The 27,541-nt window shown below is 42.1% G+C and overlaps 1 protein-coding gene across 3 annotated transcripts; it reads left to right on the top strand.

The window, feature by feature from the left end:
- Positions 1-27,537, top strand: LOC138757512 (uncharacterized). 3 transcript variants are annotated; one of them, XM_069924997.1, is made up of 3 exons: positions 1-4,003; positions 5,567-5,612; positions 25,106-27,537. In XM_069924997.1, the coding sequence occupies exon 1, from the start codon at positions 2,202-2,204 to the stop codon at positions 2,898-2,900; it is 699 nt and encodes a 232-aa protein (XP_069781098.1). In that variant the 5' UTR covers positions 1-2,201; the 3' UTR covers positions 2,901-4,003; positions 5,567-5,612; positions 25,106-27,537. The 3 variants fall into 3 exon arrangements, with proteins under 3 accessions (XP_069781098.1, XP_069781097.1, XP_069781096.1); XM_069924996.1 differs by lacking the exon at positions 25,106-27,537 and adding an exon at positions 16,279-16,616; XM_069924995.1 differs by lacking the exon at positions 25,106-27,537 and adding an exon at positions 6,530-9,099.
- The last annotated feature ends 4 nt before the right edge of the window (positions 27,538-27,541 follow it).

Genomic DNA, 27,541 nt, shown 5'->3' with positions numbered 1-27,541 from the left:
ACATGGTGGCTGTGTTTTTTCCACTGCTCACACAGCCACAGTGGTGACCCCGACGAGCCCAGACGTTTTTCTGGACTCAAAACACCATGGATTCAGTAGAGGTTAACACTGTCTCCATCAAGCTTCTCCCCTTTTGGACCCACCGACCGAGAACGTGGTTCAGGCAGGCAGAAACACAATTTCAACTCCACAACATAATCTCAGAACCCACGATGTTCTATCATGTCGTGAGCTCTCTGGACCAAGATACGGCAGCGAGGGTGGACAACATCATCCACCACCCACCGGCTATGGGCAAGTACACTGCCCTCAAAGACCTGCTGCTTGTAACTTTCGGGCTAACTCCCCCAGCAACGGGCTTCCAGGCTCCTTCACTTAGATGGGCTTGGGGACCGTAGTCCGTCGGCATTGATGGGCGAAATGCTGGTCCTGGCGGAAGACCACGAGCCTTGTTTTCTCTTCTGCCAGATATTCCTGGAACAGATGCCGGAGGACATCCAGCTGCTCCTCACAGATGAAGACTTCTCAAACCCGAGGAAAGCAGCAGCAGTTGTGCGGATGCCCTCTGGCACACGAAGAGGGAGAACGAGGCATCCCTCAACCAGGTTGTATGACCAGGAGCCAGCCGACCGCAAGCCACTCCCAAGACTAAGCCAGAGGAGGGCCAGTCGACCTGGTGTTTCTACCACCAGCGCTGGGGAGCGCAAGCCCATAAGTGCCACCAGCCCTAAGGGTTTCAGGGAAGTGACCAGGCCAGCCGCCATTAATGGCTGCGATGGCTGGTCACACAAGCAGCCTCCTTCATGTGATGGACAGATCCACCAGCCGCTGATTCGTGGTGGGCACTGGTGCTGAGCTCAGCATCCTACCACCCACAGCATTAGAGACTCGCACCCAATCTCGAGGTCCAACCCTGTGGGCTGCAAACGGCTCCACCATCAGGACCTATGGCACCTGCAGGGCACAGATCTAGATCAGGAAGGAAAAGTTCCACTGGAGGTTCATCCGAGCCTCTGTGGGCACTGCGCTGTTAGGGGCTGACTTCCTCAGAGCTCATGGCCTACTGGTTGACATGAAGGGCAAAAGGCTGGTCAATGCCTGAACATTCCACTCCACCCGACTGGACACAGCAGAAGCCCACAGGTCTGAAATTGACAATGTAGCCACTGCCAGGGATGAGTGCGATGAGATCCTCCACAAATTCCCCCCCACCTTAGAGCCATGGTTCAATGCTGCCCTGCCCCAGCATGGGGTCTTCCACCACCTCGCCACACAGGGCCCCCTGCTGCATGCTAGACCCAGACGGTTGCTGCCTGAGAAGCTCCAGCAGGCAAAGGAGGAGTTCTCCAGGCTCCAGGAACTGGAAATCATCCGGCGCTCGGACAGTGACTGGGAATTGCCGCTCCATATGGTCCCGAAATCATCCACGGGCTGGAGACTGTGTGAGGACTACCATCATTTGAATAATGCAACCACCCCCGACAGATACCTGGTGCTCCACATACAGGACTTCTCCGCCAACCTCCATGGCGCTCGGATCTTCTCCAAAGTGGACCTCGTGCGGGGATACCATCAGATCCTGGTACATCCAGATGACATGGGTAAGACACCCATTATCACCCCTTTCGGCCTCTTTGAGTTCCTGCGTATGTCCTTCGGTATAAAGAATGTGGCCCAAATGTTCCAGTGCCTCATGGACACGGTTGGAAAAGACTTGAACTTTGTGTTCATTTACCTGGATGATATTCTCATTGCTAGTCGCAACCGCGATGAACACAAAGCCCACCTCTGCACACTCTTTGCCCGGCTGGTGGACTTCAGTCAACATGGCCAAATGCCAATTTGGTAAGGAGTCCCTCCCGTTCCTGGGGCACACCATTTTGGCGGCTGGGCTGCACCAGGACCAGAGAAGGTAGTGGCTATTCAACCATTCCCCCCAAACCCTCCACCCCGAAAGGTCTCCAAGACTTCGCAGGGATGGTGAACTTTTACCATCGTTTAATCTCCGGAGCTGTACGCACCATGCACCCATTGTTCGCGCTCATGGCCACCAAAGAAAAGACTTTATTGTGGTCAGAGGAGGTGGGCAGGGCTTTCATTGCGTCAAAGGAGGCTCTAGCCAGTGCCAAGCTGCTGGTGCACCCACGGCTGGAGGCGCACACGGCGCTCTCCATGGACGCCTCAGCTACGGCAGTGGCTCGATGGACAATGGTGCCCGCTGGCCTTTTTCAGCTCAAATACAGTACCTTCAACCGAGAGCTCCTGGAGCTGTGTTTGGCCATCCACGATTTCAGCTACTTCCTCGAGGTCAGGCCGTTCACAGCCTTCACAGATCACAGCCCCTAACTCAAGCACTGGTGTTGGCCAAAGATCTGTGGTCCCCCAGACAGCAGCGCCACCTTTCATACGTGTCTGTGTTCATGACTGACATCCAACACAGGGCCGGCAAGGACAATATAGAGGCATATGCGCTCTCCCGTGCAGCCATCAACACGCTCATGCCCGACCTGGATTACGAGCAACCAGCTCAGGCACAGAGGAACTATGTGGAGATGCTGGCCTTGCAGACCATCATCTTGGGCCTACAACTCAAGGATGTCTGGGTGCCCAGCAGCCCAGACACATTGCTCTGCGACATCTCAACAGGTATGCCACGCCTGGTGGTCCCGCCGCACTGGAGGACGAAGGTCTTCAGTCTGATCCACGACCTCGCTCACCCAGTGGTAAAGACAACTGTGGGGATGGTCACAGAGCAGTTTGTGGCACGGGCTGAAGAAGGAGGTGGCAGAACTGGCCAGGAACTGTACCAGGTGCCAGATCTCCAAGGTCCAGCAACACATGCGAGCCCCCATCTAGAACTTCGACCTGGCAGTTTGCAGATTCCAACACATCCATGTTGATGTCATCAGGCCCCTGCCAGTGTCCAAGGAGGCTCGTTACCTACTCACGGTGGCCGGAGGCTCTCCCGATTAAGGAGACCTCCACGGAGATGTGCGCCAGGACTCTGGTCAGCCAATGACTCCTGTTTCGGAGTCCCAGCGCACATCACTAGTGTCGGAGGGGTGCAGTTCACGTCTGCTCTGTGGACTCAGACGATGAAGTTCCTGGGGGTCAAGCTCCACAACACTACAACATACCACCCACAGTCCAATGGGTTGGTGGAGAGGTTCCACAAGCACCTGAAGGCATCGCTTATGGCCAGGCTCTCCAGACCAGACTGGGCGGACGAACTACCCTGGGTCCTCCTCGGGATTAGGACGACACCCAAGGAGGACCTGCAAACTTCAGCAGCGGAGATGGTCTATGGCACATCGCTTTCTCTGCTGGGTGAGGTTTTTGCCCCAGACCCTGACACCACAGCCACCAACAAAAACCTGCTAGTGGATCTACACAGGCGACTGGCCTCCCTAGCTCCCCCACCCCAGGCTGTTTCATCTCCCCAAAAAGTTCAACTCGGCCCAGTTTGTTTTCGTGTAGAGGGGACCACAAGGTGCACCGCTACAGCAACCATACGAGGGGGCATACCAAGTCTTTCACCTGTCTGGCGGAACCTTCACCCTGGACGTTGAGATGAGAGAGTAACTTTTTATGGTGGACCCCTGAAGGCATCCCATCTGTACTTATCACAGCCGGTGCAGATGGCCGCACCCAAGTGCCGGGGCTGGCCGCCAAAGCGACAGGACACATTGCCGGTTCTGGGGGGGGGGGGGTTGTGAGCTGGCGCACATCCTCACGGTGAACTAGCACCGCCACGTGGCGGGGCAGCTATGGTGAAATGGCATGCTCAGAGGTTTCTCTCTGACCCCACCATCCCTTCCAGCGCGCACCCTGGGCAGCGATAATGATGTCACAATGTACCAGGTGACTGAGCTCATGCTGCCCTTTTTGGGGCGTGCTGGATTTGAATAAAAATAGTCGTTAATGACCCTCAACGTGGTGGCTGTGTTTCTTCCACTGCTCACACTTCATTATTTTCAGTGCTACCATCTCAGCATTAGATCAGGTAAGAAGATTTATATTTCACCAAGCTGTTAGTCTTTTTATTGTTTAAAATATAGTGCGAGTACATACTGTTGATTATGTTGAAGTCATCAGCAAATTTGTAAGAGCTGAAAGGAGTTTTTTTGACTTGTGCTTTTTGTAAATTAGAGTTGTAAGATATCCTAAAATAAAACTGCTTTTGTCAGAAGCTACTACCAATTAATTTAATTAAGAAATATTTTTCACTTTCTCTAAAAGCGTCATTACCATTCAGCATGTACCTGGCTCCTCCAAATAGGCAAGAAATATGATCGCACCAAAGAAATTTAAAAACACGAGTCAAAAGGGGATTTTTGTTTACACAAATAACAAATACAGTGATTATTCCAGAGGCAATTAACATGGAACATAAGCAAATAAAGCAATCCTTATTTAATTTTCTTTCATCTTCTGTTTTTGTTTCAGAACTACCCTCTGTGTCACTTTTTAACAGTTTATGGTTCTGACCATTTTAATTTTTGAAATATATCAATTCTAAAATGCTTTTTTACACTTTGGCTAATTATTTTATTTATTCAACGATCTTTGTGGACACCAAGTGTTGAACCTACTACATGCACAATTATCTGGAAAGTTAAATGTGCACATTTTATGATACCATCTTGTGACAAGGAAGAGGTGTACCATTATTGAAAATCATAATAATATACTGGACATCAGTCTGGGCAGAACAGGGTTTTTTGGAATTGCTGGAATCACATGTTAATTGTTACTTATGTGGAGCTGCAGAAGGCATGGGATGTATTTGACAAATTAGAAACCTTTCATGCAAAGGAAATTATGTTCTGGAAATTACACCTAACCTCCATAAAAGCTCTGAATATTATCGCTAATTCTCTCCCTTTGCTCTTTTCATCTTCTAGTCTCAATCATTCTTTCCCCTATTTTCATTATTTTTCTGTATCTAATTTGGTACTAATTCATCTAATTTTTATTTCTATCACTCAGTCTGTGTGTCTCTTTTGCTCGAGTTTATTGTTTAAGTAGTTGATTAATGATGAGGTTGTTCAGCACAGACCCAAATGTCCCAAAGTTCCTTTACATGAAATAGACTTTTGGTATCAGCTTTCCTGAAATGAAACAAAAAAAAACAATTATCAATGCAAGTGAATAAGGAAGTAATTTATTTTTGGCTAACAAGCTATTTGTATCGCAATTTATTACCAGATTATTTATTACCTATGTAATCACTTATTAAGCCCACCACCACTACACTAATCAAAAACTGGTCCAACACCACAAAAAAGACCCATCTGCACTATTACAACGCCACTTTTTTTCTTGAACTGTGGAATGTGATTATTTATAATCTCTCCATCTTTTGTATTTACTATCTTGTTTTAATTAAATTTATAGTCCTTTATTTAAAAATGTACCTGCTTGGCTGCAGTAAGTAAGAATTTTGATGAATATGCATATTTTACAATGCATATGTCAATAACTTCATTGTCTTTTTTTAAAAAATTGAACAATTTTGATTTTGCGATTCATTTGTTATAGGTTGTTAATCTGTATTTTATTTTAGACAAAAGCAGAAAATGGGGAGAAATTCAAAAAGACATTTGAATGAGGTAGGGAGTTAAAGATTAAACATATGAATTCTTCCTCTTTAGCAGCATTAAGTTCTAATTTTAACATGTGCTAATGTAGTGGTGAGCAACCAATTCCTTCTGAGCAGATTGTTAAGTTATTTAAATATTACATTGAAGCTGACTGTCTCCTGTTAGTTTAATTCTGGCAAGGTTCAAGAAACCCATCTGCTAAAGGGCAGAGAGAGTTGGTGGATTCACAAGGTGATTGTTTTTTTCATTTACCTGATCCACTTAATCTGCTTCACTAATCACCCCTTGGGGATGCTCACAGTTCCTTGTGATCTTCCTCAAATGGTTTCTGATTCTCTCTTTGAATATCCTCCAGAGACCTGATCCCTTCCCCTTCAAGGCCCCTGATGCTGGCTCAATGCTGAAGGCCCGCACATCCAATATTCAGCTAGCCATCAAATCTCTACTGACTACAATCAAGAAATAGGGACAAAAATGTTAGTTAACAAGAGCGCTGTGCCTCTTGTTATTTTTTTTTAAATCACCTTATTTCCAGCAGTGAAATTTGGCAGAACCTGATATCAAACAAGCTATATTTCTACAATCACTTGTTGTTATGTTGGGAAGATAGTCAGGTACAGTGGGTTCACAAAGAAACACGTCTAGACATAAGTGTTACAATCACACATAACTTTAATTAATACACGGGAGACAAACAGGGAGAACATTAAATGATACTCGATTACAATTTCACTTAAGAAACATTATAAATTATATACAAATTCAGGATGAGGCCTGGTCAAGATTGTGCCAGGAGAGTGTAACCAATGTAATTAATGCTAGATATCAAATATATTATATATATAATTTTTTTAAACACACCAATTATACTATACTCTGTATAAATTGCATGGACTTAATTCAAATTGTTCTGACAAATGTTTCAGATGTAACAAAGAAGCAGAAACCTTATTACATGCAGTTTGGTCTTGTGAAAAAGTGGGAAAATTTTGGGAAGACTTGAATATATTATTGGGACAAATTATGAAGATACCAAAAGATCCCAGAATATTTTTGCTTGATGAAATATAGGACACTGAAACTAAATTGAAGTTAAACAAATATCAATGAAAATTTGAGTTTAGCAATAGCTGTAGCACGGAAATGTATGGCAGTAACAGGAAATCAGATAATTTTAAGGTTGGATAAATGGCATATGGAAATTCAAAATTGTATACCATTGGAAAAGATTTCTTATAATTTAAGGAATCAATCTAAGAATGTTTATATTATTTGTAAACTATATATGGATTTCATCAATAAGATTCCATCCACATCATCTGTAACACCCGCTCCTCCCGATTAATATGTACAAGATAGAATAATATTTTAGGAATATATGAATAGTGAATGATAAATGAATTCAGGCATTGTTTAATTTTGTCTCATTTTCTTTTGGTGGAGGGGGGATAAAAGCAAAATATATATATATATATATATATATATATCAATTTTATTACATTGTATTGTTATATGATGAAGAATTATATGTATGTATTGACACAAATGAAAAATAAAATTTTCCAAACAAAAAGAAATGATATAAACATTCACCTCGGACCTGGGTTAGACTCCGGCAATAGTAAACCTATACTTCATAAGCTCACACATTTGAGTACACACACTACAAACAGGAACTCTTACACACACCCAGTTCCCTGTATCAACAGGAGTGTGGCTCTCTGCAAGTATGATCTATGGCAATACTATGGCTCAGCTTCAGTGTACTATGCACCTTATCTGCAACACTTCCATTGATATGCACAGTAGCCACCTGGCATGGAGTGGTGTCCAGAGCTTTGACCATGAGGCAGAGGGAAAGAATGTGCTGTGTGTTGGTGTTATATACAGTTCAAATCTATGCTTCTGGCCAATAATGACCCTAGGTGATTCAAATTAGCCAACAGCAAGGTGTGTACTTATGGGTGGCCAGAGTCCAACCTTGTCCAACAAGTGATATGACTTCTCAATAATTTCAGACGGGGAAGTTAAGTAATCACCCATAATACACACATTTCCAGGCAGGCAGGAAGCCTATGTTTTTTCCACACACAACATTCCACCCTCAGAATTCACATTTCCCTGAAATCTCTATGAAGATAATTAATAACTCTATGTACATGTAATAGCAATAAAAAGGTAGAGAAAAAAGCACAAAGAAATGTTTAAATATCAATACCAAATATGCTGATCAATGTATACACATGTGTATGCTGGACAAGGAACATAATCAAATTCAATGACAACAACTCACCAGCTCCCCCCACCTCCAACCAAAGAGGGTTGCTGTGTTACTGATGGAGCAGGGTGCTGTGGTTACTGCTCCCTAGAGTAAGAGGGAAGGGTAGAGAAAAAACAATCTGTCTGGTCACCGATTTGCATACATGGTTTCATTGGCTTGGCTGGCAAATGTGATTACCCTTACCACTGACTTCTGCGAGCTGACAGTGCAAGATAATTCATCAGGGAACAGAGCCTTTTCTTGGCTTGCACATCTTACGCCTTGGCCTCACACTTGCGTGCTCCTTAAGCACAATGCCTAGATGGCCATCACCATGCTATCTTGTGGTGAGGCAGTAGGCAAGGTGGCAGACATTTATCCAGGGTGTACCAGGGCATCCTGTTTTCCTGGGCTATCATCTGATTCCAGAATGCTAATCCTGCTTGCATTCTCTTTAAGCAGGTGCCACAAGTACCTGTGTTGGATTCCTGTAATGATAGTCAGGAGGAGTCGGAACTGAAAGTTAGTCAATTTTGAATTTTAAATAAGAACTCCTGAAGCCCCCAGCCAAGGAGGTTTTTTTTTTCCTGTTAATGGAAGGGCTAGGGCAACACTGTCATTGCCAAGTGAAATAAAGTGCATGAATGTTTCTTTCTAGTGTTTGATCTATGATACTCCACTTTTAAAAAAATGTACCATACTCCTTAATTGCTTTATTTGAAAGAAGAGGATATATTATTGATTTCATCTAAAAAGCGAATTTTAGCTTTTACCTCTCTGATAGCTAGACGAGCAATTTTGATGAATGGAAAGACAACACTCCACCTACTCATATTCAATGGTTGCATGATATTATGCCTTTCCTAAGTAAAAAAAAACAGATATAATGCTAAAAATGTAAAGTTTTATTTATTAAGACGTGGGACCCATTCATGGATTACAATCACAATTTCAAGAATTAAGGTGTTCGCATGCCTGGTTTCCGGATGTTGTCATTCAATTCCTATGTATACAAGTTAACCTTGTTTAGAGGGAGGGATTTAATTATTTGTGTTTTCCTCCTTTTTTATTTCATTTTTTAGAGACATATTAGATAAATGTGAGTCAAATTGAAAATGGTAAACATTGATTATATTATAGAAGATAAAGTTAACATTTGAGAAGTATAAATTCCCTTTATTTATAAGGGAATTTTATTAATAACTTACCTTACTTCAAAAGAAAGTATATTTTTGTCTCAGGTTCTTTTTTTTACTCTCCCCCCTACTGGGGCATTATCTTTTTTTTCTCGTTTCAATATTATCTTTGATATATTATGAAGAATATGTCAAATGTTAATCTAATTCATTTTTGGATTTACTCTATTTGATAAGATTAAGCTGGGAAACAATTTATGGCTATGTTTTTGATTTAAAATTTATGTTATGTATATTATATGGTTTAGGCCATTCACTAGATTATTATGTGTATAGGATTTTGTTAATAAACTCAATAAAAAACATTTAAAAAAAGAAAAACATGCAACTTTGAATCTGTGACATTCCATTTATGAATTGTAACTTTGAAACAGTGAAATGTAACTCCAATTCCCCGAGTGTGCTTAAAGATATTATTCATAGAGCACAGGGTTTTTTAAAATGAGGAAAACAAAACCAAAAGAAAAAAGGTCCATTACAAATGCTGCACCTGGAAAGCACAAAACAAAAGATGCAATCAGATTTCCAATATTGAGATTTATGTTTCCTTGGCAACAGCTATTGTCTGTCCTGCTGATAGTTCTTTGTACACCAAATAACAAGTATTTCTTGCTGGTTGCTGGCTGAAATCAGTGAGGAGATTGCAGCAGTGTGTTTTGATGACCTTTACGTAGACACTTACATTGAGAAGAGGAATAGGTTGAAGGGTGTGGGGGATGGATGGGAGAGCTCAAAAGATAGATTAGTCATGGGCCACCTCTGGTGGGGGAGGACCAGAGGGGAGGCTGGTACAGGTCGGAGTGGACAGTGCACAGGAAGCTCCACCCACAAAGGGATTCCCCCACAATGCTTCTTTCAAAAACATACATGTCTCTGTGAGTCACTGGCAGGATGATATTGCCAAACTTCACCTCAGCATTGTAAACTTGAGCATGTGCTCCCTGCTCTGTGATCTCCAATCCATCCAGGAGGGTAAAACTTCCTGATCTGTTTTACTGGTTGCTGGTCCCATGAGGGGCAAGACCACCCCTCTAAGGATGGGGCAAGCAATGGTGACTTAAATAACCTGCTAAGGTACCAGTTACCTTTGTGCTTCCTCAGAAATGCTGCTCAGGCACCACTGTACATATTCACAATCAGTGCTCACTCCCTAACAACCTGTGTCCCGATACCAATGGTATGCTACTGTGGCTGGCCATTTAGTCCCCGTTCTAGGATGGCAGGGAACCTGGCCCAGATTGCAGTAATCACCAATTTCCATAGGGTGATCATCATCAATCCCTTTCAGCACCCACAGGGTATTGCCATTCATCTGTTGGCCTGACCGACTGCCAAGACCGCTCGCTTCCCAATGAGCGAGAAAGAAAATTGGCGCTCCTTCAGCAGCAGGCTTGGTGTTCACCTGGCCGCTAGTGGCATTGGTCCCCTCGACCTGTTAGCTCCTTGGTGGAGTAGCCCCAGGATTCCGTACTTTCACAGTGACCACATACTTGCCCACCCGAGATTGTCCCATTTTCGGCTACATGGTCCCTGGTCATTCCCTGGCATGCAGGGAGGAGGACATTTGTCACGGGACTCAGTTTCCTCAGAGTTATCTCCATCCATACATACATACTCAAGCTACAACCATGTGTCGATATCCTCCCTCCACTGGACAATGACTTGAATTTCCCTGGGTCAAGCTGCAACCCAGACTAGCGAGCGGCTTCCAACTGCTGTGTTTCAATCAGCTTGGAAGCTTACCCAGATCTTGTCTCTTGTAAACACCTTTATGAATCCAGTTTAGCAGCTGATTAGGATTACAATGATCATTACGGTTATAGGGCTACTATCAGGATAGCAGTCTGGATAACCCTGGTATTTGGCACTTATATGCAAATAGCTAAGCTGCTTGCTGTACCATCAGTTCTGCTGCATTCGGCTGATTTGTACTTTATGTTGTAAGTTCTGCTTTGGGTGGTCCAGGTTTTCTGATTTATACCCTCCTGACAGCGTTTATGCAACAAGGGGAAGATGTTGTTCATGCACCCATCTGTTATTGGCAGTGGGCCAAGGACAGGGGCAAGATTCCAGTGTTTCTTTTATTATTATGGTTCGATATGCCTCTTCCTGGTCCTCCTACAGCAAACCCCCAGATCCAAACTTGTGTTTTTTTTTTCTTCTCTCATCAAATTGACAATGAATCACAGAGAAATATCACCATAGATCTATGTTGTCAGAACTGCTGTGAGGGTTAGTAATTTACAAATTTAGCATTCACTGTTGAAAATGAATTGCAAAATCTGCGATACTAAAATCTTATAAGCATTGCTACTGCAGCCACAAACAACGACAACCGGTTGAAGGTTAGAACTATGAACATTACAGCAGGGAAACAGGCCCTTTTGGACCTTCTTGTGTGTGTCAAACAATTTTTCTGACTAGTCCCATTGATCTGCACCTAGTCCATAGTCCTCCATACCTCTCTTATCCATGTATCTGTCTAAATTCCTCTTAAATCTTAGAATTGAACGCACATTGTCCATTTCAGCTGGCAGCTCATTCCAGATACCCACCACTCTCTGTGTGAAGATATTCCCCCCAAACTTTCCCTCTTTCACCATTAACCCATATCCTCTAGTTTGTAACACCTACCCCCAGTGGAAAATGCCTATCTATATTTACTCTGTCTGTCCCCCTCATAATTTTAAGTACCTCTATTAAATCTTGCCTCATTCTTCTATGGTGCAGAGAATAAAGTCCTCACATGTTTAACCTTTTCCTGTAACTGAGTTCTTGAAGTTCAGGCAGCATCTTAGTAAATCATCTCTGCATTCTTTCTATCTTATTAATATCTTTCTTGTAGTTAAGTGACCAATTTATGCTTTCTACAATCCCTTCTCATTTCCTCAAAATTGGTCTTTCTCCAATTTAGAATCTCAAACCAAGGCCCAGTCTTATCTTTCTACATAATTAACTTGAAACTAGTGGCATTTTGATCACTGGACCCAAAATGTTCCCTAAACTTTTAAGACTATAAACTCCTCAGCGGCTACATGCTCCCTCGTTGACCCCCAGGCATGGAATCCTGCTGTTGGACGGGGAGAAGGGGGGGATTGGATGGAGGGGTCTCAGGAGAGGGTAGCCAGATGTCCAGTTTTAGGTTGGACAGTTTAGCTTTTGAATCCTCTGTCCTTCAACCAGTGCCACCTCAAACCGGGCATTAATTACTCCTCCATTTGTGGGTGTAGTTGCATAGGTGCTATTTTAAAATGAGCACCCCTGCGTTATCAAACTCACCCTCTCCCCTGCCAGTGTTATAGACCCCTTTTCAACCTCTGGCATTTATTCACCCTTTGGATGGTCTCATCGACCTCTGGGGGTCAATACTGACCACTTTGGGGACCCATACCCTACATATACTTCTGTCTCCTGTCCTGTCTCATTCCCTGATAGGAGATCCAGTATTGCACTCTCTCTTGTTAGTACCACTGAATATTGATTTAGAAACTTTCCTGGACATATTTTAAAAACAGCAAGACATTCAGCCTTTTTTATGGTATGAGGGTCTATAGATGCAGATGTTCAAAGTTTGTTTATGGAAAGGTTGGAATTAATCTGGTTGTTAATCTTTTTTTGTGTTCATTTGATGATGTAGAAAATTACTAACAATCCTGGATACAAACAAGGAGCAATAACAACAACACAGTGTTTTAGGTGTTTTTTTTTGCTAGAGCAAGCTTGTTGGCCTTCAATTTTGGGTGGGCTGGGAAGGGGGGGGGGGGGTGGGGGTTGGTTATATTTAGTTTTTAGTAGGAGTAGCAAGATTACTTATATCTTTCTTTTAAATGGCATTTTCAATCAGGAGTGGCAGACTTTGGATAACTGGTGGGGTTCTGGAGCACCCAATAATTTAACCAAATGCTTAAATTAATTATTTTTTTCCATTAATGTTATATCTTGGAATGTCAAAGGCATACGGGGATGATTTACAGACAGAGTATTGGCACAAGTTAAAAATTTAAAGGAAAGCAATTTTTTTTCAAGAGACACATAAATTTGATAAAGATAGTTTAATCTTTAAATGGAAAAGACAAGTTTTTCATTCTTGTTTGGAAGCCAAGATTAGAGGAGTTTCTATTCTAATTAGAATATTCAATTTGAACTCCATCATAATACCTTAGATCAGGGGTCCCCAACCTTTTTGTTCCTCTGTACCTCTTGGGCATTTTAATAGGTTCCAGTGTACCCCTAAAAATTAAGGATTAAAAAAAACATGACATTGTGCAATCTGACTGCAGATTACAACATCATGTATTGTACAGTAGTGGTTATTCTCTCAGATCCAATATACCCCCTGAAAAGTGCAAATGTACCACTGGGGGTACATGTACCCCAGGTTGGGAACCCCTGCTTTAGATGAACAGCATCATTTTATTATTCATAAGGGTAAATTATATAACAAATTGGTTGGATTGCCAATGTCTATGCACCAAATACTGATGAACCTGCTTTTTTTGAATACATTTTCTTAGCCTTACCTAATCCAAATCATTACTCATTGACCTTGGGAGATGATTTTAACTGTTGTTTAGATATAATTTTAATTCACTCTTCTCTTAGATCTGCTACTCTTTCTAATTTATTCTTTTTTATCAAATTTTTGTGTTTCAAATGAATAGCAATTTTTAAACCCTCTTTTTCTTTCTTTTCTTCTTCTTTGGCTTGGCTTCGCGGACGAAGATTTATGGAGGGGGTAAAAAGTCCACGTCAGCTGCAGGCTCGTTTGTGGCTGACCAGTCCGATGCGGGACAGGCAGACACGATTGCAGCGGTTGCAAGGGAAAATTGGTTGGTTGGGGTTGGGTGTTGGGTTTTTCCTCCTTTGCCTTTTGTCAGTGAGGTGGGCTCTGCGGTCTTCTTCAAAGGAGGCTGCTGCCCGCCAAACTGTGAGGCGCCAAGATGCACGGTTTGAGGCGTTATCAGCCCACTGGCGGTGGTCAATGTGGCAGGCACCAAGAGATTTCTTTAGGCAGTCCTTGCACCTTTTCTTTGGTGCACCTCTGTCACAGTGGCCAGTGGAGAGCTCGCCATATAATACGATCTTGGGAAGGCGATGGTCCTCCATTCTGGAGACGTGACCCATCCAGCGCAGCTGGATCTTCAGCAGCGTGGACTCGATGCTGTCGACCTCTGCCATCTCGAGTACCTCGACGTTAGGGGTGTGAGCACTCCAATGGATGTTGAGGATGGAGCGGAGACAACGCTGGTGGAAGCGTTCTAGGAGCCGTAGGTGGTGCCGGTAGAGGACCCATGATTCGGAGCCGAACAGGAGTGTGGGTATGACAACGGCTCTGTATACGCTTATCTTTGTGAGGTTTTTCAGTTGGTTGTTTTTCCAGACTCTTTTGTGTAGTCTTCCAAAGGCGCTATTTGCCTTGGCGAGTCTGTTGTCTATCTCATTGTCGATCCTTGCATCTGATGAAATGGTGCAGCCGAGATAGGTAAACTGGTTGACCGTTTTGAGTTTTGTGTGCCCGATGGAGATGTGGGGGGGCTGGTAGTCATGGTGGGGAGCTGGCTGATGGAGGACCTCAGTTTTCTTCAGGCTGACTTCCAGGCCAAACATTTTGGCAGTTTCCGCAAAGCAGGACGTCAAGCGCTGAAGAGCTGGCTCTGAATGGGCAACTAAAGCGGCATCATCTGCAAAGAGTAGTTCACGGACAAGTTTCTCTTGTGTCTTGGTGTGAGCTTGCAGGCGCCTCAGATTGAAGAGACTGCCATCCGTGCGGTACCGGATGTAAACAGCGTCTTCATTGTTGGGGTCTTTCATGGCTTGGTTCAGCATCATGCTGAAGAAGATTGAAAAGAGGGTTGGTGCGAGAACACAGCCTTGCTTCACGCCATTGTTAATGGAGAAGGGTTCAGAGAGCTCATTGCTGTATCTGACCCGACCTTGTTGGTTTTCGTGCAGTTGGATAATCATGTTGAGGAACTTTGGGGGACATCCGATGCGCTCTAGTATTTGCCAAAGCCCTTTCCTGCTCACGGTGTCGAAGGCTTTGGTGAGGTCAACAAAGGTGATGTAGAGTCCTTTGTTTTGTTCTCTGCACTTTTCTTGGAGCTGTCTGAGGGCAAAGACCATGTCAGTGGTTCCTCTGTTTGCGCGAAAGCCGCACTGTGATTCTGGGAGAATATTCTCAGCGACACTAGGTATTATTCTATTTAGTAGAATCCTAGCGAAGATTTTGCCTGCAATGGAGAGCAACGTGATTCCCCTGTAGTTTGAGCAGTCTGATTTCTCGCCTTTGTTTTTGTACAGGGTGATGATGGTGGCATCACGAAGATCCTGAGGCAGTTTACCTTGGTCCCAACAAAGCTTGAAAAACTCATGCAGTTTGGCATGCAGAGTTTTGCCGCCAGCCTTCCAGACTTCTGGGGGGATTCCATCCATACCTGCTGCTTTGCCACTTTTTAAACCCTAATAACAGAGAATAATCATTTTTCTCAAATGTACACCATTCTTACTCTAGAATTTATGATTTTTATTGATAATCATTTGATCTCTTCAACCAATGCATGTGATTACCAAGCAATAGTTATATCTGATCATGCTCCTGTAGTTTTATCTTTGAATTTTTCTGACATCCCTGTGTTTTTTTAAAGACAATGAAGATTTTATAGCACTTTACTTACAAATAAAGAATTTTTATGCTTTTTGGAACAAAATAATAGATTTTCCTTAATACTAATTCTTCCATATTGATGTCCAATTTAATTGTTTAGGGTACTATGAAAGCTTATTTGAAGGGACAAATAATATTGTGTACAGCTAATATTAAGAAAAAGTCTAATAAAGAAAGATTGTAATTAATTAATCAGATTAAACAAATTGATATATTATTTGCTCAAAATGAAGAAATGGAACTATATAAAAGAAGAGTTGAACTGAAAACCAAATTTGATCTTCTCTCTACATACTCTATTGAACAACAATTGTCGAGAAGTAAGGGTTACTTTTATATTCATGGTGAAAAATCTGGTAAGTTACTTGCAGGACAATTGAAAGGTATTTCATTTTAAAAAAAAATTGGTTGAGAGATGGTACAATGACAACAGATCATTTTAAAATTAATGAGACTTTTAGACAATTTTATTATCTCTATATTTAAGAATTTAAGAATAATTTTATTTCAATGTCAGAGTTTCTATATCGAATAAATTTACCCACTTTATCACAGGACAAGCAAATACGGCTGGATGTACCTATATCTCAGGAGGAAATTTCTCTTGTTATCTCTTCATTGAAGTCTGGTAAATCTGCAGGACCAGATCGATTCTCTCTAAATAGCTTGTGCCTTATTTAAGTCCTATGTTTGAAGATTCATTTAAAGAGGGAACACTTCCCTCATCCTTTAATGAGGCTAGTATTTATCTTATTTTGGACAAAAAGGAAAGAGGCAACTGAATTTTATTACTTAAGGTTGATATGAAGATTTTATCTAAAGATTTAGTGCATAGAGTAGAAATTATTCCACCAATAATTATTAACTTTGACCAAATAGGTTTTATTAAAAATTGTTATTCTTGTTACAATATATATTATATTAAATGATGATAAAATGTTTGATTGGGTAGAATGGGAATATTATTTGTTACTTTAAATAAATTTAATGTTGGTCCAGAATTTATAAATTGAATTAAATTATTATTATATTCATGTCCTATGGCTTCAATTCATTCTAATTTACAACAGTCAAAAATGTTTAGGCTCTATAAGGGAACATGTCAAGTATGCCCACTAATATAGTATTAGAACCATTAGTGGTTGCCCTTTGACAATTTAAAGAGTTTAAAGGAATAACTAGAAATGGAATTGAACATAAATATCTCTTTATGTTTTTTATTTTAAATCTGGAGATTTCTAAACCAAATATATTAAGTATGATTGCTTAATTTGGAAAATTTTCAGGTTATAATGTAAATTTGCACAAGTGTGAACTTCGCCTTTAAAGGGATCTTTTTCTATGTATCCTAAGTGGTGAACATCCCAGTAGTAATACTTTAATATTTAGGAAATGCAATCACAAAAAGTTATGAAAAGCTTATGAAAGAATTTTTTGTAGTATTACTTAGACAGATTAAAGTATTACTACTGGGATATTCACCACTTTCAATTACAATGATTGGACATTTTTATTCAATTAAAATCAAAATTCTACCTACATTTTTATATTTTTTCAAGGCTCATCAATTTTTATCCCCAAATTCTTCAATTCATTAGAGTTGTTTTTTTCTTCTTGTATATGGCAGGGAGAACAACAATGTTGAAATAAAGCTCATCTTCAGAAACCTATAAGGATTGGGGGATTGTCACTTCCAAATTTTTAAATTCTATTATTGAGCAATTAATATACACAGTGTAGCGGTAGCTATTAACTCTGAAAAATACCACAGGACGCTGAGGGGTTTCAGTTGAAATGATTTATTCAAACTTTGCACGTGCTTTTTAAGGGCGGTGTGAGCTCCGCCCTGCTCTGGCAGTGATGTCATCATGTCAGCCCAAGGCATGTGCTGTGGTATAAGCCATGGGGCACTGAAGTCCCCCGACTGCACCATCTTCCCACAGCTGCCCCACTGGTGTGGCGATAAAAGCAGGGCCAGTTCGCCATGAGAAATGTATAGCGTCACACAAACCATGCCTCCCCCACCCCCCGAACCAGTTTGTGTGTCTTGCCACTTGGGCGGCTGACCCCATCGTTTAGGTCCGGCCGTCAGTACTGGCTGGCTGAGGTCCAAGTGTGCTGCCTTGAGTCTATCGACCATGAATATCTCCTCCCTGCCCCCAACGTCCAAATGAATGTCTTGCCTGAGCAATTTAGGACATTGCAGGGGTCCAGGGTGTGGGCCATGCCAGATGGAAACAATGTCTATTGTAGCCAACTCCTTGGGGGTGCAAGATGGGCGGCTGCTGTGGTGGGTCGGTGGTGGGGGTACAAATCAGGCGAGCTTGTCCCGCAAGTCTGCCAGAATGAGTGCTTGGGCCAAAGAACTCTCCGGGTAGCGACAACAGTGTGCCATAGACCAGCTCTGAGGGCGATACCTATAGGCTATTCTGATGCCGAGCAGGATCCAGGGCAATTCATCCGTCCAGTTGGGGTTGATGAAGCATGCCATGAGAGCCAACATGAGGTGCCGGTGGAAGCGCTCTACAAGACTGTTGGCCTGGGGATGGTATGCAGTGGTATGGTAGAGCTTAATCCTCAGGAGGTCTGCCAGCTGTGACCAGAGGGCGGGTGTGAACTGGGTGCCCCTGTCGCTCATCATGTGTGTTGCAACACCGAATCTAGTGATCCAGTGGGCAAGCAGGTTTCTGGTTCAGGATTCGGCAGAAGTGTTTTTAAGCGGGATGGCTTCTGGCCACCTCGTCATGTTGTCAACCATAGTCAACAAGTACCGGGTGCCCTGGACACCAGCATGGGGCCCACGATGTTGATGTGGATGTGTTCAAACCTCTTGGTTGGGGGGTCAAATTGTTGCACCAGAGTCTTAACGTAGCACTGGACTTTAGAGGCTTGGCACTGTGTGCAGTTTCTCACCATCTGGGCTACTTGCTTCTTGAGGCCATGCCACATGAAACATTCTGCTACCATGTGCACCAAGACCTTGACGGAGGGGTGAGCCAAGTTGAGGACAATGGTGAAAGCTTGTGGCCTCCATTGTGGTGGGACTACCGGGCACGGGGAGCCAGTGGAGACGTTGCAGAGTAGCATCTTGGGGATGTTCAGCAGTTTAAGGTCCTCGAGGCAGAGGCCCGTCATGCTGATGCAGAAGGCCTGTGTTTCCTCATCCCCTTTCTGCACCTGCGCTAACTGCGCGTAGTCCAGGCTGGGGGATAGGTTGTGGATGGTGGCCGTGAGATCACGTCTGCAACGACATTGTCCTTACCCACTCGGTATCGGATGTCGGTGGTGAATTCTGAGGCATAGGACAGAAGTTGCTGTTGGCACCCCAACCAGGGATCTTTGGACATGGCAAAGGCCTGGGTGAGCAGTTTGTGGTTGGTGAACACCATGAACAGTCTGCCCTCCCGGAAATACCGGAAGTGCCTGATGGATAGATACAGGCCAGGAGCTCCCTGTTGAAGGCGCTGTAGTTAAGTTCAGGAATGTGGAGGTGCTTGCTGAAGAACACAAATGGGAGCCACAGGCCATTGACTGATTGCTCTAGGATGCCCCTGGTGGCTATGGATGAAGCATCCACTGAGAGTGCATTGTGGGCATCAGGCTATGCATGGGCCAGTAGGGTGGAGCTTGCTAGGGAATCTTTCATCACAGTGAAGGCTTTCTTGGCCTCTTCCATCCACTCCAGGGTCTTAATCTTCGCGGCGATTAGTGCGAACAACGGTCGCATGATGCGGGTCGCCCCTGCGATGAAACAGTGATAGAAATTGACCAACCCGGTGAAATCTTGTAGACCCTTGAGGGTGTCGGGCTTCGGAAACTGGTGTACGGTCATGACCTTTACGGGTGATGGGGTGATCCTGTCTGCAGAGATGGTATGGCCCAGGAACTGCAGGTTCTCCTTGCCAAACTAGTATTCAGCTACATTGATGGTGAGGCTGAACTCTGCCAGGTGAGCATATAGTGCGTGGAGGTGGATTTTGCATTCTTTGTGGTCTCAAATGGCTATGAGAATGTAATTGAGATAGATAAAGACAAAGTCCAGGTCTCTGCCCATTGCATCCATTGGCCTTTGAAATGTCTGGGTTGCATTTTTAAGACAAAAGGGCATCCACAGAAACTCAAATAGACCAAAGTGGGTGATGATGGTGGTTTTGCCGATATTGTCAGGGTGGACATGGATTTGATGGTACCCCTATAACAGGTTGACCTTCGAGAAAACCTGGGTGCCATGCAAGTTGACCATAAAGTCTTGTATGTATGGGATGGGGTATCGGTCCGGCATGGTCGTGCCGTTAAGATGATGGTAGTCTCCGCAAGTGCACCAGCCTCCAGAAGTCTTTGGGACCACATGGGGGGGGGGGGGAAGAGGCCCAAGGACTATCTAACCTGCGGATGATCCCCAGCTCCTCTATTCGGGAGAATTCTTCTTTGGCATGTAGCTTCTCAGGGGGCAACCGACTGGCTTTGGTGTGGGGGGACCCCTGGGTCGAGATGTGGTGGCGGATGCTATGCTGGGGCATGGTGGAAGTGAACTGAGTCTGCAGAATGGTGGGGAATTTGTTGAGTATACGAGTATATGCATCCATGGGGATGCAGATGGAAGCTATCCTAGGTTGCACGTGTATTTGGAATTGAGGTAGATGGTTTGAAAAGTGCGGGCATGAACCAACCATTTGCCTTTTATATCTACCAACAGGCTGTGTGCTCAGAGGAAGTTGCCTCCCAACAGCGCTGTGCCCACTGTTGCCAGTACAAACTTCCAGTGTAACTTGTCCTTACCAAAAGTCTTGATTGTGGAACCGTTGGCCACTGGTCTTTTCGGTCATCTCCAGGAGGCTGTTAGTGTAGCCAGCTGTCACATCCATCAATGGTAGCTGGCTGGGTCATTTCCCTGAAAATAACAGGGCTGCCTGCACTTGTGGGCTTGAGCCCCTAGTGTTGATGGTAGAAGCACCAGGTGGAGTGGGGCTCTTCTGGTTTGTGCTTTGGCGGTGCCTATGGTTGGCATGGACCAGTCAGGTGACCTGGCAGAGGGCAGCCTCATTTTATCGTATTGTCCACAGACCACGACCGCATGGGCTGCGACTATCTGTGGATCTGAGAAATCCTCATCTGCCAGCAGGAGTTGGATGTCTTCAGACATCTGCTCAAGGAAAGCCTGCTCAAACATCAGGCAGGGTCTGTGGTCCTCTGCCAGAGTGAGCATCTCATCTAGGATGGGGTTCTGTCACCCAGACCATCCAGGTGTAGGAGCCTGGTGGTGTGCTATCAACGGGAGAGACTGAAGGTCCCAAGGAGGAGGCTTTTGAGAGTGAGGTATTTACCTTCCTCCAGTGGGTTGTGCATCTGGTCATCCATCCTGGCCTCAGTTTCCTGATTGAGTGCGCTCATGACATGGTGAAATATCGTGGTGTCTGAGGCAATGAGTCTGAGGTCAAACCGTGCCTCCGTCTGCCCAAACCAAGTGCATGGGCGATGCGTCCAGAAGGGGGAGAGTTTCGCCACGACCACATTGACTGCTGCTGAATGAATTTTGGGAGGCCAGAAAAACATCTGGGGTCACTGGGGTCACCAGTGTAGTGGCAGCTACTAACTCTGTAACACATCACAGGATGTTAAGGGTTTCAGTTGAACTGATTTATTCAAACTTTGCACGCTCCCTTTAAGGGCGATGTGACCTCCGGCCCACGCTAACAGTGATGTCATCACTCCTGCCCGAGGTGCACACTGTGGCCTAAGCCACGAGGCACTGAGGTCCCCCAAAGGCACCACCTTTCCACGGCTACCTCACTGGCATGGCTCTACAAGCGGGCCTGGTTCACGACGAGAGATGTGCGCTGCCACAACAGTTTACTTTTATTGTTAAAATTTGATAAATTAGTTAGATGCCCTTCTTGGGTAGATATGGAATTGAAGTGTTTGAGGAAATCAACTGTGTTGTTAATTTTAAGTTCTGTTTTACCTTTTCTCATTTTCTAAATTGACACATAATCCATTAATGAGAAATAAGTTGAGAATTTGGGCTCAATTTAGGAATTTTTTGGTTATAAGTTTTTTCTCTGGCTACTCCTATTATAGGTAACCATCTATTCTCACCTGATGTTTTAGATTGGTACAAATTAGGCTTTAAAAGTTATGAAGATTTATTTATTCAAAATAACTTTGCCTCTTTTGAACAATTGTCAGTTAAATTTAATCTCTCTGATAGACATTTTTTTAGATACATTTAAGTTAGGCACTTTGTTCAGTCTAAACTACATGCTATTCCTCGAATTGCATATTCAAATATTCTTGATATATATGTTGTGACTCAGTTTGTTCATGGTGGATTGCTATTACATATGTATAATTTAAGTTTAGCCTCAATGGCTAGGATTTAAAAAATGACTGGTTACATGATCTCAATATAACATTCTCAGATGAGGATTGGTATTCTACTCTTTGTTTGAGCAATAATTCTTTATTTTGTGCAAGGCATTGTTCATTATAATTTAAAATGCTGCATAGAATACATATGTCCAAACTTAAATTATCTCGTTTTTCTGCAGATGTTGGCCCACTATGTGAAAAGTGCCAAATTTTTGAAGTCTCATTGATTAATATGTTTCAGGAGTGTCCCAAATTAGGAATCTTTATCAACAATTATTAAGATTAAAATGGTCCCATGCCCCTTAATTGCTTTGGTTGTTTTTTCTCACGAACTGGGTGTACTTATGTCGGCATCTCAAGAGAAAGTTTTAGCTTTAAGCACATTGACAAGCAGTTATAATGTAATGGAAAGATGAACTCTCTCTGACTCAAGCACGGTGGTTACATGATGTAATAACATATCTAAGCTTGAAGAAAATTAGATACAATATTAACAAAATAAAGTTTCAGTTTGAAAAGATATGGGGTACATTCAGAGAATACTATCACAATTGGCAGTTTTAGTTAATTTCGATGCTCCGTTTGTCCTCTGAAGGTTGCTACTTAATCCATTTCATTTTTTTTGGCCCTATTAAGTAACCTTGATTAGAGGGTGGGGTTAGATTAGCATTAGATTTACTTTTTTCCTCTTTTTTTCTGTTTTATTTTAGGTAAGTTGATCATGATTGATATGGTTTAATTATGATTGTCCTAGATCATAACAATTACTTAGATATTATATTAAAGTATGACAAGTGTTGGTACAATGCAACTCAATTGGTTTATATTTTGAAATGTAATGTAAGTGCATTTATATTAATTAAATGATATCTATATGTTATGATATTCCTTTGTTATATTAGTAGAACATGTATGTAGGATTATTATGTAAAACTCAATTAAAATATTTTTTAAAAGTAAATATTCCTGACTACATTTGACAAATACCAAGCTCTCCAGCCCTTTTGCATAATGGGAGTCCAAATCAATATGTGGAAAGTTAAAAAGTCCTAATATCACAACCTTATGTTTCCTTCAGCTGTCTGCTATCTCTCTAATTCTCATTGAGAGGGAGTCTATAATACAACACCATGAGTGTGGTCATACCTTTCGCATTCCTCAGCTTCCCCCATTTAGACTCAGTATATGAGCCCGCTGGTCCATCCTGCCTGAGCACAGCTGTGATATTTTCTCTGATGAGGAATGCCACTCCTCCCTGTTTCATCCTCCCTGTTCTATTGCATCTGAAGCAACGGAAGCCTAGCACACTGAGCTGCCAGTCCAGCCTCTCCTGAACTCAAGTTCCACGAATGGCCAATCCATGCTCTAAGCTTATTTGCCTTCCTGACAATACTCCTTGCATTGAAATAGATGCACCTGAGAAAATTGCCACCAAGTAAAACCCTATTGCAATTACATGCAATTTTCACATTGTCTTCTCCCTCCTCCTCTCCTCTATCTGCTCTGGCACTCTGGTTCTCATACTCCTGCAAATCTAGTTTCACCCCCACCTGGAGCAGCATGAGCAAACATTCCTGCAAGGATATTAGACCCCCTCCAGTTTAGATGCAAACTGTCCCATTGGAAAGGGACCTATCAGAATAGATTCTGCTGCCAAAAAAAGATTTTCCTATGTTTGCCCTGCTAAAACACAAAGAAGTGTCATCAATATAATGCCACTATCAAGGCAAGAAAGAGAATCAAAGGAGAATCTCTTCAGAGACATGGAATATCCATGGATCCCAATGCCTCATTTTATGTCCAGAAGGGCTTGTTACTGTGTTGCATCACTACATCTAAAATTTAAATTTAATTAAAATTTTAAATTAAAAAAAAAGTAGTTCCTTTGTTCAAGACTATCAAGCTTTTGTTTTCCCATAGACCTCAATAGGGACCACATGGACCAGCCCTCCAACCTTCCAGAAGCATACTCTCACAGCACACTCACTCACATTGGTGAAATGCTCTATGCCTTTTCAGTAGTGCCTGAAGACCTTTGTCACAGCAGCAATTGAAACATGAACAAAATGGTCATTTGATATACTTCTGCAACCACCATCTGCACACCCTTTCATGTGCATTTGGTTTTTAGGCTAGCATGATACTTTGCCAGATGAATGGATGCAAACATTGCTGATTAACACCAGAGGTTCTGTTCAGAACAGCTGGAAGTTAGCTGATAAAATGTCTTTAAGTCTGAGGAGTACAGCAGAACTGTGGAATCTGGGAATACAGACTCAGAATATCCTGAAAGTGGTTTCACAAATGGATTAGAGTCGTAAAGAGAGTTTTTAACATGCTGACCTTTATAAATCAAAGTATTGAGTATCAGTGTTGGGGTCTTATGGTGAAGTTGTGTAAGATGTTGGTGAGACTAAATTTGGAGTAGAGTATGCAGTTTTGATCATCCAAGTACAGGAAAGGTATCAATAAGATTGAAAGGTTGCAGAGAAGATTTAAAGGGAAAAATTAAACGGATTCTGATTTTATTCCCTGGAGTTGTGGAACATGAAGGGAGATTTTATTGAGTGATACAATATTACAGAATCAAATAAGGTTTACCACATTCTTGTAAGTTGATGGTCAGTACATTCTCAATGAGCTGAATCTGTGCTGTATCTCTCTCAATGTCACCTTCTGTAGATAAAAGATACACTGTGAAATGATAGTCTTCCAGCTGTGGGATCTTTGATCTTGATCTAACCTTTCATCACCTCCTAATGAATGCCTCAGAAGCAAAAGTACAAGTGAAAATTTAAAAAAAAACACTTCAAATGCTGGCAATCTAAAATAAAAACAAAAGATAGTGGAAAAACTCAGTTAGTCAGACTTCATCTGTTGGAAGAGAAACAGTCAACAGTTCAGCCAAAGAAATGGGAGGGAAAATTCACTGCTAGTTCTCTTCCATAAATTAAAATCTTCAGTTCTGATGAAGAATCTTCTGCCTGAAATGTTAATTTATTTCTTCCCACAGATACATTCTGGCCTGCTGAGAGTTTCCAGCATTTTCAGTTTTTATAATATCTGGAAGATCAAAGGCATGTGCGAGGGAAAAGAACCTGGTCATCTTCATTAAGCTCCACATTCCCTACTCTCTCCTGTTCTGATACCACTTCTGCCTCATTTTCCCAATTGCTGGGTATGGACTTCCCATTTGATCTTCATTTAAACTTATCAATGTGCATTTTCACCCATTCATGAGGATAATCTCTGCAATTTTTAAATGATTCCCAGTTTAATAATCACCAAGCTTTTCAAGTATCATCCTTCCTTCCAAATGACAAGATGGAAAGGCATACGGAAAAGAAGCTCATATAAATCACAGCCTGGGCCTTCCCAATCACTCTCCTGTAACATTTCCCAATTCAGAAGAATCTCCTCAGGGCCCTGCACTTTGGGTATGAATATCATACATCCAGTTAAAAACATTGATGAGTCTAGAAGAAAGATTGGATCAGAGAGCACCTTTATACACTCTTCGTATCTGTACCTACAACTTAACCACTGGGTTTCAATTTGCAGACATAAAGACTGCTGAGAGGGTCACTAAAGCATCACTTGGCTTTGACTGTGCAACCCTCAAATCACACAATTTTTGAATAAAAACATTCTTTCCCTGCCAATAGTTTAATCTTGAAGTCACAATTGTTCTCTCACAGTGCAATGCACTGCTTAGATTGACTTGAATTTTAAAATGTGTATTAAGTTCACTGAGAGTTTCCAGCATTTTCTGTTTTTATAATATCTGGATCTAAAGTTGTATGAAGAAAGATAAATAAAGACAAACATTTAGGGGCCTGGTGAGGATAATATACCAAGAAGACCTACTAAGACATAGGATACAAACGGCACTTTAAAATTTACCAGATAGATGTTAATGAAGATGCAGGATTGATATAATTTACAGTGTTCAAGACTGGAGATGAGAGTTAAAATTTCACCTTTGGAATGGGATAGAAAGGCAATATTGATGAAATTGAAAATAGATGGTTTTGGTTATAAAGAGGTTGTGAAATATTAACCTCATCAAGTGTAACATCCAACAGGTATCACTTGGTCTGATTCAGTCTAAAGGTATGATTGTAATTTCATGGAGTTGATGACAAGAAAATAGACTTTCAGAAAAAAAAATCAAATTAACATCAGAGTGCTTGGAAAATTTCAGTAAGTATAAAAAAAAACAATTATGTTTATTGAGTGCTGTAGTGCACTCTGAGGACTGCAATGAAAAAATTATAACAATGTTCATGCAGGCTATGGAATGAACTTATTCATTAAATTGTGGATTTACCAAATGTATTGCTGTTAATAGGCTCATGTTATTATTAATCTAAGTTATAAAATATCATACTTTTACTAAGGTTACTTTGTGGGTTGGACTGGGAAAACAAACACAAAACACCACTGTGGCTGGTTGCTGGATCAATCATTAAAATGGAGTTGATTGTTCCATTGAAAGTTTGAAATGATGGATGTTTGCTTAGAAAGGCAAATTAACAGCTATTTGCTTGATGACCTGTGTAGACAAGTAGGAGGCCATTTGCCACAAGTGTGTTAACAATAATGATCAAAGTAGTCATATGATTAAAGACACTTGAAGCAACATTTTAGTATCATGAAAGATACTTTTCTGAAGTCAGAAAGGAAATTACATTCTATAAGATGGACTGCTGTTGTGTTGCCCTTATCAGGGGAGGGACAAAGAATTGGAGTGGCTTTGGAGAGGATAACAACTAAGACTGCTTTTCTTTGTCAAGTGAGAGGGAGAGCAGCACTGCTGTGGCTATTATAATAGTCATTGTTGACTAACTCGTATCTGGGTAAGAGAAAGCAAGATCATTCTTATAGTTGGAGCAATACTATTCTGATGGTTATTTAGTTTAATTTTTGTCTGTGTTTGAAAAAAGATCACAGAAATCACAAGTTCTGTAACCTCTATGCAAGAGAGGGGAATTGTGAAATCATTTCTCTGAATAAACATTTCTCTGAAAGCAACTCATCAAGAATTTGTGAGTTTAGAGAAGTTTAAATATTCGGTGTCCCAAACTACATTATCATTACTTTTGAACAACAGTTAAAGATTCTGAGTTTCAACACAAAAGATTTCTAAGACTGAACTTTGAAAATGACTTTTCAGAATTGTGCCTGAGCTGTAATGGTTTGGGATCTGCCCCACATTTATGCACGCTTGTGCATACACACAGATACATATGTGTGTGTGTAGGTGTGCGTGTGTATGTGTGTGTGTGTGTGTGTGTGTGTGTGTGTGTGTGTGTGTGTGTGTGTGTGTGTGTGTGTGTGTGTATGTATACATTTGTGTATAGTTGGGGATTAAGTTTAGAGTTGAATAAGATTTTATATTATTAATTAAAAAATATTGCTTTGAACATACCATCGTCTTCAGAACTTA

Source organism: Narcine bancroftii, chromosome 3, assembly GCF_036971445.1.
Source record: "Narcine bancroftii isolate sNarBan1 chromosome 3, sNarBan1.hap1, whole genome shotgun sequence".
In the NCBI taxonomy this organism is placed as follows: Eukaryota; Metazoa; Chordata; class Chondrichthyes; order Torpediniformes; family Narcinidae; genus Narcine; species Narcine bancroftii.
This window is presented reverse-complemented; position numbering and strand designations above follow the sequence as displayed.

Bases quoted from the DNA above. Each gene is read 5' to 3' on its own strand.
- LOC138757512 (XM_069924997.1), top strand. From the start codon at position 2,202: ATGGACAATGGTGCCCGCTGGCCTTTTTCAGCTCAAATACAGTACCTT.